General features: G+C 42.1%; 1 protein-coding gene across 1 annotated transcript in view; it reads right to left on the minus strand.

Annotated features, from left to right (window-relative positions):
- sh3rf1 (SH3 domain containing ring finger 1) overlaps window positions 1–14,144 on the minus strand; it is a 51,114-nt gene that overhangs the window by 2,689 nt on the left and 34,281 nt on the right. The window contains exons 6-11 of the mRNA XM_053645391.1: window positions 7,344–7,454; window positions 5,919–6,046; window positions 5,254–5,424; window positions 4,725–5,008; window positions 4,186–4,517; window positions 1,519–1,892 (exon numbers count right to left, since the gene is read on the minus strand). Of these exons, the coding sequence (XP_053501366.1) occupies window positions 1,519–1,892; window positions 4,186–4,517; window positions 4,725–5,008; window positions 5,254–5,424; window positions 5,919–6,046; window positions 7,344–7,454 (1,400 nt within the window). The remainder of the gene's footprint in view (window positions 1–1,518; window positions 1,893–4,185; window positions 4,518–4,724; window positions 5,009–5,253; window positions 5,425–5,918; window positions 6,047–7,343; window positions 7,455–14,144) is intronic.

Raw genomic sequence — 14,144 nt, forward strand, 5'->3', positions numbered from 1 at the left:
TGCACAGGAACAGCATGCGGGTTAATCACCGCGTGGAACAGGGTTAAGGCATTTGGGTGACCGTAAGCAGTGCACACTCAGAGACTCTGTGAATGGAGGAACAGGAGTGTGGTGCCTAATAAACTGACTTTCAGTGTAAGTGACTGCATAAGTCATATGTTTCCCTTAAAAAAAAATCCACTTATAAAAATAAAAAAAGCCACAAAAAGTGAGCGGCAGGGTGCGACCAGAAGTCACCTGCAATGTTCTAAAAATCATGTGGTTCTGCACGCATATGGCAAAATATAATATAATCGTATATGAAACGATAATATAATCATATAATCGAGATCAAACAATATAAAGCCTTTTGAGTTTTATCATTCATTATGTTTATCATAAGTGTACTTCAAGGCGCCATCTACAGGTACGAGAATGTAACTACAAGGTAGAATCATCCATCCATTTTCCATACCACTTTAAACCGGAGTACCCGGAGGAAACCCCTAAATCACGGGGAGAACATGCAAACGTGCTAACCACTAAGACACCGTGCCCCCTTTAAGGTATTGTACTACAAGTCATTAGAGTTTCTGTCTTGAAAAGCTGTTTCTGTTGCATCTAAACACACGAGTGGAGTTCATCAGCGTGAAAGAAACATGCAGGTCCGTATGCAACAATTACATCGTACCCTGACCTCCAAGTGTATGCGTTCCAGAGTAGTACAGATAAGTATTTAATTAAATTAATGAAATTAATAATTAAGCATTAAATTTACTTCAATGAAAAATAAGTAGTTTGGGAAGGAAATGGAAGGAAAATTGTAGTAAAATGTAATGGAGATCAAGTCGTTCCTTTGATTTTTCCGACATGGCAAAGTCTTAAATATGGAGAGGTCTGAGCTTCGCACCGTCAGTAACATGGTGAGAGAACGACTGTGTAACTGTTACAATGTTAAAGAATAACAGGAACTGACGGTTCAAAATCGAACATGACTATAAACGGATAAGGGTTATGACGCATCGTTCTTTAACAAAGCAAACATTGCTGAGGTATAAGAGGAATAAAACATGTTATGATAGGAAAATCAACTTCTGGGTAGCTATCAAACTACTCCGCCATTGATTGTTGTCTTAAAACAGCATGTTGAATTTGATCAAACTCAAACAGAACCGCTAAAGTAAAGGCCTTTTTAACCGAACGTACTGTTGTTCAGTTGTTTTTAACCGTATAAACTTGCACTGGATCAGCATTGTGACCTCCTGTGTGCAGAATAAACATTGAGAGGGAAAAAAAGAAGAAGAAGAAAAAGAAAAAAGGTGACAGACCTAAAAATGCGACTACAGATTCAATACTCTCTTCTATTTCCTGCCCTGCATTTCAAATGTTCTTTAAACAAACGAAATGTGATTACAATTTCACTGCCAGATCTCCCCATTTGCCTGAGCTGCAACGCTCAGTAATCTATTATAATCACTTTTTTTTGGCTTTCATCTAAAAAAAAAAAAAAAAAAAAAAAAATTCACGATGTTTCTGTACCTCTCGCACACTATTGGCCGTCCATCATGCTGCATGGACAGGAGAGAGGAGCACGGTTGCCGTGGTGGCGGTGCAATGGGGGCGGAGTTTTCCTGACAGCCACTCCTGCGTGCAGCATCAACATTTGATGATGATGATGATGATGATGATGAAGGTGCAGGTGTCTCAGCTTCCAAAGGACAAGCCCCGGTCCGACAGTGGTTTCCACTGGCCACCGCTGTTGGGTTGGGCACGGGCATTTCAGGTGCCATGGCTCCTTGCGGCATGTCTGCCGTGGCAACGGCTTGCTCCGCCTCCAGAGTCGGGGAAGATGGGGGAGAAAGGCGGAGTTTCTTTTTATTTGACAACAGCTTCAACAGGCCTTTCTTCTCTCTCTAAAGTAACAAGAGAGTACAGGAATTTAACATAAACACACAGAACAAGGCTGATAGGAAGCTGAAATGCTCTCATACAGGTTTTTAGGGGGGGGAATCACCACATTCTCTCGCATGCTTTTATCATTGTTTCAGGATCCACATATTTCTCTTTGTGTCTTTTAAACCAAGGTCACCTTTACTCATCAGCGAATTTAAATTAGCATCGGAAGCCAAGAATGGGGCAGTTCTCTGATTGGCTGTTCAGCCAAGTGAGCTACTTGAGTTAAACCGGGACATCACATTGCTATAGGTCAATGTCTGAAGTTATTTTTAGCTGCATTGTTCGTTACGCTGGAATTTCTGATTCAAACATGTCAAAAATCCTATTATACTGTACATGCTCACTAACAAGACTGATTTCTCTACTGGCGTGTTATCCTCCATTTTCTTTTCTCACTGAGTTGCAATCCAACTGGTCAGTAGATGAAAAAGCTGAAAAAAGCTGGAGCTTTTTTTTTTTTTAAAATTTTGAACTTTTTTTTTTATTTATTTAAAAAAAAACTTTTGGAGGCAAAACTGACGACCATTATGACGATTTAAAAAAAAAAAAAAAAAAAAAAAACCAACCATTTACCACAGGAGTTAACACGTGCACTGGAGTTTGAGGGAAAAAACAGCAAGTGGGATCCTAAGAAAGTATCTTGATCTGCTGCAGATACATTTGTGCAGCTAAAAGGCACAAAAATGTACAGTCCCCTGTCGCAGACTCACAATGTTTCAGGCATAAACTGATGTTTTCCTTGGCCGACCTGCTCCATCTCCGATTGCTAGTACACCAGTAGTTTATTTCTTTTTCAAGACAGTCCAAATTGTTGTATTGGCTATGCCCAATGCTTGTGCAATGGCTCGGACTGATATTCCCTCTTTTCTCAGGCTTGCCTTTCTCCCACACACAGCTATTTGGTCTTCCTGTTGGTTTATCTGTTTTAACAACAAACACAATCTTCATGCAAAACTTAGGGCTCAAACCAACAGTAGACATTCAGAGCTATTAACTGTTTAAGCAATCAACCTAACAAGGCACACCTGTCAGTCGCATGTTCCAATATTTTTGATCACTTGAAAAATGGGTGGGTTCAAATGAAAGGTGCCATGTTCCAAGTTGTTTAACATATCAGATCATAGATTTGAATATCTGGAAATGAAACCTGAAATTCTGATCCATCATCTCATGGGTCTCATAGTATTCATCTTTTGATCTCAAACCCAAATATCTTCAGTGTATAGCAAAAAACCAAATGTATTGGCCTTGCCGTTCCAATACTTTCCGAGAGGACTGCAAGCCTGGCTAATTACCTGGACACGTCCCAAAACTACTCACCAGCACGCTACACAGTAATTACTACTGATACTGTTCCTATACGTAATGTGATGCGTATGCAACGTGGAATGTTTTCTGCGATACCATATCTTTCAACATTCCCCTTTTCATTACTGATACATAAAACAGCTACTATTTAATTTCTCACACAGTGAGACTGGAATCCTTGAGGTGTCCTCGAGTGCAGCTTTTCATAGAACAGCCGCCACTCAGACAGTCTCAGTTCTTCAAAACCACCTTGAAGTGTCACGGCTTTAAGGGTATCAACTTGCGTTTCTTGTGAGGTAGAGGCTGATGAAAAATGTGAGCTGTGCCAACATCCCTGATCCCAGCAAAAATAAAAAGGGCAACATCTATCTGAATTAGACTGATGATATGAGAGGTACCAGTCCGGGAAATCACGTACGTGGAGGAGGCTCCTGGCTGAAGGAGACAAAACCTTCGAGCAGTGAGTGTGAAGTATTTAATATTTATACCACGGCAAGGTTGAATTCTGAACAGATTGGCCAGAAGGTGTTGATTCACTTTCTATAACTGAAGCTCTGACTGTTCCGGCTACAGGTCAAATCCCAGGTTTATATAAATGCGCTCGTTCTAATACATGATCATTTCTATAGTAAGAGTAGTAACCTAGACAGGAACTTGTATGCACACGAACATCTCCTTTTCAGAAAGCTTCACCATGTCTGTTCATTCAGCATTTAAGAAAGGAGTCATTAGGCTGCCATTAGCTGGTGTTCTTCCACTGCACTGCACAACATCTCTCTCCGATTCAAGCTATTAAAGACTACTTAATTAGCTAATTAGAGGAAGTAAGCGAGCACATGCATACAAAATTCCCCCAAGTGTGATTATACGATTCTCAACTTTTCCTCAGCTATCATTCTCATCAGCAAATTGAACCTCTCGGATGGAACTGCAGTGCCTCACCTTGCAGTCCTTGTCTAGTTTACAAGCAGGAGCCTGATTCGCTGCGGTTGCACCGAGAGGCTTGGCGTTACCAGGAGCGACCGGGAGCGACACCATGGCGACGGGTCTCATGCCATCGACCTCCAAAGAAGCAGCACTGATGTTGGGTGGGGTAAGTGAGGCGGCGGCGCAGCCCATAGACACTCCCATTCTGCTTGACGTAGGGTTCGAGGAGGAGACGCTGCCAGGTGATGGCTGCGGACAGACAGCCAGGTGAGGCAGGAAAGCCATGGCATTCTGGGATTGGATGGGCGTTACGGCTGCAGTGGGGCGGTCCTGATTGTGGCACACCGCTAAACATCGTGCCAAAAGAAAAGGACGGACTGCGTTAGTCGGTGAACAAAAATGTCATCTCTTTACAGTATTTCCTGCAACACGAGAAAAACTAGTGGAACTTCAGACTTCCATATGGAAATTAGATTGGATTAAATTGGAGGTGTGTATTAAGAAACTGCCTTTAAATAACGCATTAGCGTGAGAGAGATATAGTGATATCTTACCGGTCCTCACAGCGTTACGTGCCTGGTTCACCATCATCTGTGACGTCACATGCATGAGCACTTTGGGATGTTGACCAGGAGGCATGTGAGCTGCTGTCACTACAGCTGCCGGAATGGGGCTTGAAGGGGCTGGACCTGTGCAAATAGGAAGGGGCTTGTTGGGGTCAACGCCACCCAGGGCAGCTCCGATCGGAGAGGACGAGGAGCTAACTATGGTGACGCCGCGTCCAGCCTGCGAGCACATTCCTAACGGCACTTTGGGCTGACTGTTACTCGCCACCGTTCTGAAAAACAACAACAACAAAAATATATATATTTTGAATAACATCTAAACATATGAATACGGTTTATTAATGAAGGAAATTCCGACTAACATTGAAAACATGTTTTGTAAAAGATGGTAAGTAGAAAGCAAATAAAAATGCAATTAATACATGAAAACTGCTGGACTAGTCGGCTTTCAATATCAACCAATGACCAGTGTGTGTATGTATGCATGTATGTATGTATACGTATTTATATATGGTACCTGCTGACAGGACTCATGTAGTTGCCGGGAAAAACTCCGATCTTGCCAGTGTGCATGGACGTTCCTTTAAACCAGCCGTCCTGACAGCGCTCCAGCACCAGGAACATCTCGCCCTTTCTCAGCTCCAGCTCATCCTCCTTACGCGGTGTATATGGGAACATCGCAACGTACCTGAGAGTCAACACACACAAATCATTTAATTACCACTCGCACTGCAAGTATATAATCTAATGCATGAGCTCAAGCTAAAACACCGCCACAATTCACTCAAAGACATAGTTCACAGTGTGAGGTCACAAAAAAGTGCACAATTATTTAATCAATTAATTATTCTTTTTTTGTAAATACACTCAGCGACATACAGATTAGTCACGCATGATTCATGGAAGTGAGAGTGATGCTGATGCAAGAGGTGAAAAGTCAGGAGACAAACTCAGAGTCAGACCCTGGAATGATACCCAAGAGACTGTGATTGCAACGCTACCCCCCCCACCACCCCATGCAGTGCTGACCTCTGAACTCTCACCTGCGCTCGGGCACGCTCAGCTGCCATTCAAGTAAGAGCAGCGAGGTCAACCGGAGGCAAAAATCTCACGTGCGTAGAAAATGAAAAACACGCACGGCCGTATATTTTCTGCAAGCGTGCGTGTTGTTTTAACACTTACACAGTCGGTCTCTGGCGTCCGCTCTGGTCGCTTGCAGTCGGGGACGGCCTCTGCCCTGCGGCCAACGATGACGCAGCGCCCATAGAAGAAGATTGTGGGGGAGGAGGTGGAGGAGGAGGCAACGTGTCCTGAAATAAACAAGCAAACAACACCGATAAATTCTCACGCATCATCATGTTACGCTCTTAAGTATCAATTTCTTGGGGAAAAAAAAAAATGCACATAGTAACACAACAGAGCGTGAAAACATCATAAAGATACACTATGATTCCGACACCACGCTTTATTCATAGCACGGCAGAACGCGATCACAACGCTGTGTGGAAATGTCAAGAGGAGGAACTACCCCATGTAACACATGATGAAACATCTCGAACCTAAAACCTGTAATTTGGGCTTTCTTTGCTGAAGGCTCCATTGTGAGCAAGGTTTACAAAACGGATTACATGCTGGAAACGAACCGAATTTTAACCCAATCTTGCGCTGAAAGAGAATTACTCACAGTCTACGGATTTTTCCGTACGCGTCCATTTCCAAAGCCAAACACGAAGCACATCTACTCTCGGATTCGTTATCTTTAGCGGTAACCGCTTGTTTCTCGGTGTGTTGGCTAGAAAACTCCGAAGCTATTAAAGCGAGGGGTCTAAAACAAATTACTCTAAGCCATGTCGTGTAGTTTCCCCAACAACTCAACGCACTGAAAATGAAGAGATATGGACAGCAGAGGACACACAGAAGACACACTCACACAGGCATTCGCAGGCACATCAATCACTCACAGACATGAGTGTGTGGTCTAAGGCCAAGAGAGCACCGGGGTGTCTTAGTATCAGATGGCACACTGTTCTTGTCCTCCTTTCCAATTTCAGCTGGTGTATGTGTGTGTGTGTGTGTGTGTGTGTGTGTGTGTGTGAGAGAGACAGTTCAGTTGGGTTTACAGCTGATGCTTGAACCGAGACTATTAGTTCAAGCATCTGTACTCACACGCGCACTCGCTCACACTCTCACACCCCCCAATATTCATTAAGCATGGAAGATTAAAACCAAAACAATGCATTATCCAGGTTTTGGTAAGTCCAACGCTCGATCAGTGATCTTGCTCGGAGCAGCACAGACAGGCAGTGTTTCTGATGCACGTGTTTGAAATATAAATTACACACCAGCTTTTTTTTTTTTTTTTTAACTACAAATTTGTATTTTGTACAGTTTACATGCTTCAAAATAAAGTAAATAGGCATCGTGTGGCTTCATCTTGTAAAGTTAGTCATGTGACTGGTGCTGTAGAGAATTATGAGGACCTGCACCAAAGACTTCTCAAACACCGGTTATCTTCGCAACACCTGACTGACAGCAATGTACTGAATCTCTGAACCTCTTTCAGATCCACAGCAGGGGAAAGTGAATACAAAGAGTGCTGGAACTGACCACTGGGATGGAGGCATAGCTGGTCTCCGGAGGAAAAGTGAAGACCGTCGCCGTTGTTACAGGACTGCTCGGAGGTGGAGTGACGATGAGGCCGGTTGTGCAAATGTGAACCTATGTGAAAAAGGGACGCAAAGACAGGCGTGTTAACTGGCCAGCATCAACCTGCAGAAATATGGAGACTAAAGACACAAACATTCTCTTAAAGAGAAAGAAAAAAAAAAAGGCAGGGGAATGTCTCAGATCCTCATAAATCAGACAGGACAAGCCTGAGCGTGATGGCTGTTAAAAAAAAAAAAAAAAAAGCAGCTCAATCCTGAAGAGACGCATCTGTCTTCACGTTTTTCCTTTTCCTCTGCCTATAAGCCTGGCTAGGCAAACACGACTTGCTCTCATGAAGAACACGCCACCTCAACTTAACCCAGCCTACAGAGCTGACCTGAAACTGTCAGAACCAATGAGAACATATCTTTGGCAGTAGGAGAAGCGTATGACACGGCAGCCCCTCTGGAGTTGTTCGAGAGATCTAGCGGAGCTAATTACTGTCTAGAGGAGGCTATGCAAAAGGTGAGCCCCGTGTGAAGCAACTCGAGGTATAAAAGAGCGAGAACAGGACATCAGATTAGACATGAAATCCTGACCTCGGCACACAGATGTTAACAAACGCTTCCAGATGTTCTCAGTACAGACAAATACAGGCGTTGGCAAATCATACATTCATTAGCAAGCCCAGTGGGCAAGAGAAAACACCAAATTTCCATGATTTAGATGTCCAGAAGTCGGATGAATTAGGCTCTAAATTGGCAAGTAATATAATTAAGCACTAATACAGATTATGCAGTACCTGAAGCTACACTATATATGACACTACATAGCCATAGACTTTATCCTCTGCTGATGTTTGTCTCAAGAAAAAGGCAGAAAAGCTTTGGCTATGAGCTGTGGCGTTCTCTCAGTACGCAAAAGGACGGAATTTATTTGAGCTTGCATCTTCACTTTCTCTTAACGAAGCATTTAAATGCAAGGCGGAAAAGTGTTGCGCTACCGTTAGAGTTATATAACTTAGGTTTTCTTTTTCTTTTTTTTTTGTGCTGCACTTCACTCTAGTCACTTTTGTCCTTTCATATTCTGGAAATATTGTCCATTAGTGCGGAAGGTGTCGGGATTTCTGAGAAGCGTAATGTGCGGCAGAGCATCAAGGAGAAATTCATGAACCGTGCTACATTTAAATAAACATATCAAACGAAAAGCTTTCTTCTTTGAAAGTCTAAAGAAAGGAAAGTTTTTCTTTCTCCGGTTGTTGGATGTGTGAAGTAAAATAAACCGCTGGTGACCGTTATATCAACAGCGTTCTGAACCTGCTGGTCCGCCAGGCCACTGTGCCTGAAAACTCAAAGTCTGGATACGTAATTTGCTTATCCTGGGCTAGACATTTGGTTATGAAGTTATTATGGTGACTACTAGGCCGGCGTGCTAGCACATGCTCCAACAATAGCGTTCAGCTGTGTCTCCTTTTGTTCTTCCTTAACCGTCCGGCAAATTATGCATTTAACAGCTCTGTGCTTGGATTGGATAACGACTCGCTTGTGAGATGTTTTACATTCTAAAATGATTCAAAAGTTCAAAATGTATAAAATGTTAATGTGTGGCATTACATCAGCTCATTCTGACCAATGAGGCAATGAGGACCAATAAGTCCCCCCTGCCACCCCCCCAAAATGTATTAAAGCCATTACCATCATAGACGACGACTTCTCTGCACATTATTCCCTTGTTCGAACCCTTATTCTTAAATGCTGCCCTCCGTTTAATATTAAATGCTTAAATTACCTCTCTTAACATCTGCAGTTTGTGTCCCCCCCCCACACTCATTCACACAGACGCTGGTGTCTACCGAAGTTGAAATGAATACATCAACGAACGCTCTGACCATCGTCACTGAGAAAACAACATCCTTAAAGGATAGTTAAAGCTTCATGCATTTTTGAATAGTTCTTAAAGAGCTCCTCAAGTCCCCATTCATCAGCAGAGTTGCATAACAAGCGCTTTCTTATTTAACTTCTACATCTAGTGAAAGTAAATGGTATAAGACGTACGTGACGAGTAGGACGCGTCACATTTTGGGTATAAATGAATTAGATTGTCCAGGACACATTTATAAACACCCAAAATTATTTTCCCTATAACCACCCAAAGTGTTTAATCACTCTTATATCAGAGCAATTTAGCAAACAATTAGCATTTGTTTTTTTTATTTATTAAGGAAGGTACCTTTTTAATCAACTGAAAGTTACATTTAGTGTTTATTATTTGTTCAGCCTCAAAGTCAAGAAAGAAGAACCACAAAACGGGGGGGGGGGGGGGGGGGGTAAGTCTCCTTATAGAACTTCTTTTAATCTGTCCACCCTACAAGTCTGTAAATGAGCTGTTACTATAGAAACTATAAAAATATCTCAACAAGTGCTTTAATATTCCTTTAGTATAGCTGTGATTTGCTTTGCAGTCAGAATACGACTGACACTACATTACAAGGTTAATCCGAAACCAAATGGAGAATGGCAGTTTCACCAGGGGGGGGGGGATTGGATGGGGGGTTGGGTATTGGTTTGTCCCATTCTTTTCAGTTGAGTTGTTTAAGCTTTCCTAATAAAAAAAAAAAAAAAAAAAAAAAAAGAAAGGTCCTCTGTCAAGGCCTGTCCTTACAGCAACACGGCTTTTTATGTCAACATCATAAATCCATGTCTTCATCAAAAGAGGGATGAACAGTATCCATAAAAAAAAATTCCTCCTCATCTATTCAGTGTATTTCTAAATCCCCCTTTTGAACCTTCTTTATTTCTTTTCAGTAAGTGCTTCCCTTATGCGCATTAAGCAGGTAAAAATCAGCTCCTTGCTATTGAACCACAAGAGAATAAGAATGTTTCTCGAACGTGTTATACGTGACCGACATCTCATGGCCAATTAAAAACAGAACAATTAGCCATATAAAAACACAACACTGGTAACCAATGGCACTAAACAAAGCTTACAAAAATAGCAACAGTAAACAAAACAAAAAACGATCAAAATAAAACCTTTGGTACCTGCATCATCGAGTTACGTACGCATCAAGCTGAAAAGTGGACGAGAAATTCCACACCAGTTACAGGCAGTAACACAAACAAAATGGCTCAAAGTGAGAGTGCTGAAAATCTGAGGTGGCCTGAAGAGAACAGTAAAGGAAAGGAAGCTCCAGTAAGTCTCACTTGGAACGTAAAGCAAGTTTCAATGCAGATTCACACTAGGGCCAAAAATAGGAGTCAACAGGGACACGAGTGAAGTAATAATTCTACAGCAAGGATATCATCCTACAGTCCCTTTTAAATCTGATTCAATTTCCTGCTCTCGCTCTCACGGTGCACAGGAAGTCTTTCTGCAATGATTCTGCATATTGTATAGCTGCCTAGAGGACACATCAATCATGGACACCTTTATCTTTTTTTTTTATTATTATTATTATTATTTCTTCACTCCCTTGGTTCAGAATTATCCCCAGCCTGCCAACTGCATGACCTGAAAGTACCTCTTTCTTGCTTGTATGTTCCAGAACACGAAGCGCTGAAAGTTATCACGTATAATGAATTGTGCGCGACCATGATGAGGCCAAGTTAAAGCCTCCAGATCAGTCGTTAACCCGCAGTTCCGTGTGCGTGTCCTGATTTTAAAATCAGCCTGCTGAGATTTGTGTTTTTATACTTCTTTCTGCACATGCTCCCGGCACTACGGCGCGCCTGGAAGGTGGCTAAGCACAGTAGGAAATTCACTCTCTGAAACCAAAGCATCCAAACTGCCCACTCACTTCCTCTGTGACTGAACAGTAGAGAAATAAAGGAATACACGAGTGGGCGGAAAATGGTAGGAGCTTTGTACATTTTCTCCTAATGTTTTAGTCATTGCTATTTCCCAACCAATAGTTCGTTCTCCACTATTAACCAGGGAGGGTGAAAGATAACTCATGCTTCCTAACCGATATGTGAAGCAAACCATTGCAACTTTTCAAACTGCTGATCTGAGCAGCATAACACGGTCTGAGCAAAGCGCTATCTGCCCTCTTCCACATACATGCACTCACAGATGTCCACGATTGGCTAGTGTCAATGTGATTGACAGGGGAGAGAGAGTTACATCATTTCTTTTCCTCCCACCCAGAGCAGGCCAATTACATTCTCTTGGACTCCCAGAGATAAAGCGTATGTTGCATAACTTATGTATAGATACAATTCAATACAATAGTAGTTGAACTATTTCTCTTCCTCAAGCTGGTTGGCTGGAGAAGCACTCAATCAACTGAGCAATTTTGACAAAATGGAATCAGTGTTTGTAGATCAAGCTCTAACGACAATTTAAATTAGCTTGCACACTCAAGTGTAAATCATAATATTGCACAAGTATAAGCTTATATGCTGTCATATGATAGGAGTAGGAAGGCTCCATAGAACATGTAACAGAAATGAGCTTACTTGCTGTCCAGTCTGGCCTGCATAGTTAGAGAGTTAATCGATGGCTAAATTTAAGCTACAGTTAAATTTTTCACTCCACTAAACGTAATGATAAATAATAATCTCCCCACAAAAATATGATCAGATGATGGATTTTAAAGCAGTAAAGGTTGTCTGCACATGCACGTGTTTGTGAATGTGAAGCAAAGAACTGGTCGTACTTCAACTCGAGGAAGAGGCCAAACGGTTGGCTTCGAATCACACTTCATCTGCCAAAAAGCAATTCCTAGAGGAGTTAAAATTCAGACCAATGCATATTAGAAATATCAGATGTGCTGTTAGAGTCACTCCTCCTCTTTCACTCCCTCATCTTCTCATAACCCTGGGTCTCTCCTTCCCTCAGACGCAGCCTCTTCTCTCCTTTAACTACCCTTCCGAGTCCCATTTCCTCATATCTTTTCACACAGGGTGTGATTTCTGCTCCTTAAAGCCATTCTTTAAAAAGTAAAAGAGAAAGGAGTAAGAACACGGAGAAAACCCGGACCGATCGACGGGTCACGTTCGGTGGGCCGCGTGATGTAATTCCATAACTTGGGGAAACCTGGAAAGCATAACGCGGTCTCGTGAAGTATTAGAAGTGCGACGTGGGTCTCGTGTTACAAGCATGAACGCATTTTTGTGGTATTTGGATCATGTAGTTAATTATTAGCATCGAAACAACCAGACATGGAATGCTTAAAAAGACTTGATTATAGCCCTTTAAAATGAAAGGGAGTGTGACGGAGAGAAGGATTGCGTGACTGAAGGCTTCTACTGCTTTATGACTTCTTCATTCAGGAATAAAAAGGAGACGCGCAGCATTGCAGAGACCGTTTGCTGATTTCAGGGTGTATCACGACTGGCACCAGCTGTCTGTAAGACGACGTAAAGCAGCAGCACGGACTAAATTGAATTGATTACAGCGAAGCCCAGGGAACGAGTCAGCTGTCAGTAAAGGATAAAGAAAGATGCATACACGGGGGAAGGAAAAATACATTAGATAGCAGGATGTGAAACAGATAGAGTGGGGAGGGGGCAAAAGAGAGAAATGGAAGTATAAAATCAAAGAGAGCGGGAGAGAGAGAGAGGAAGGGAGGGAGATCAGAGCAGAGGGCTTCAGGCTAGTGAGTCGTGCTGAATGTGTTTACTGCGGGATCATGAACAGACAAACAACAAAACACCACTGGTATAAATAAAAAAAAAAGGAGTCTAATTATAGACACAAAACACAAAGGAAATGGAGCTAGCGTGTCATCGGGCTCTTCAAACCGGGCGGAGTTTATATGAAACACGTTGTAAAAAGCTACATGTCTATAAAGCAGCAGTTTAAAGCACAGACGCACGATCACGAATTTAAATGGAGTGTAACCATACACAAAAATACTAATTATAGCAGAGAATAAGTATTGCCTTCATGCGCGTTACCGTTACCAGCCTGAACTTATTAATTTCTAATAACGGCACATCTCGAAGCATTCTACTCATCCGATACAACAGCAACGCGCCAACAATCACAATTCTTTAAAACCGATTAAACAAGTCGAACTCGACATCGACGGCGTTGACAGGGAAGCCTCCAGGACCAACAAACTGACCCTTTCTTCTTACTAATTTGTACGGCAGAAATATCCTTAATATATACACAGTTGTGCTCATAAATTTACAGACCCCTTGCAGAATCTGGAATTAAAAAGAAAGAAAAAAAGAAAGAAAGAAATAAGCAGGATTATTAAAATTTCATTTTGTTTGTTTTTTTATTTAGTAATGCCCTGAACAAGCCGTTTCACATATTTACATATAGTCCACAAGACACAATAATAACTGAATTTACACAAATGTTATATATTTATTTATTGTAAACCACCACATCATTCCTGCCTACACCTAACATAATCCTAACCTTGCTAAGGAAACTTAAAGAAAGTCTACAACATAATTACAGGATTGCTTAAATGTCCCCACGGCATCAGATTTCCCAGGTCTCCCATAAACGTGGACACACTTAGTCTCTACAAATGAAGCAAAAAAAGAGTACACAAGACACTTCCGCATTCCACTGCCACGGACGGCATTCAGAGAGCTGAATAAGGATCAGTGTTCTCTCAGCTCCGTCTCGGCCTTTCCTACCGCCAACAGCTTTCAGATCAGACAGAAACCTGAGAGACTCCAAATCCGTCTTAGTAGAGGTGACCTACTGTATCGGTTCTTCTCAGAGCTTAGGAAAGCCAAAAGGAAATCACACACGACAGACTGCGATCTTATCTTATCGTTCCTCTTTAACACATCC

Source organism: Ictalurus furcatus, chromosome 2, assembly GCF_023375685.1.
Source record: "Ictalurus furcatus strain D&B chromosome 2, Billie_1.0, whole genome shotgun sequence".
Taxonomy (NCBI): domain Eukaryota; kingdom Metazoa; phylum Chordata; class Actinopteri; order Siluriformes; family Ictaluridae; genus Ictalurus; species Ictalurus furcatus.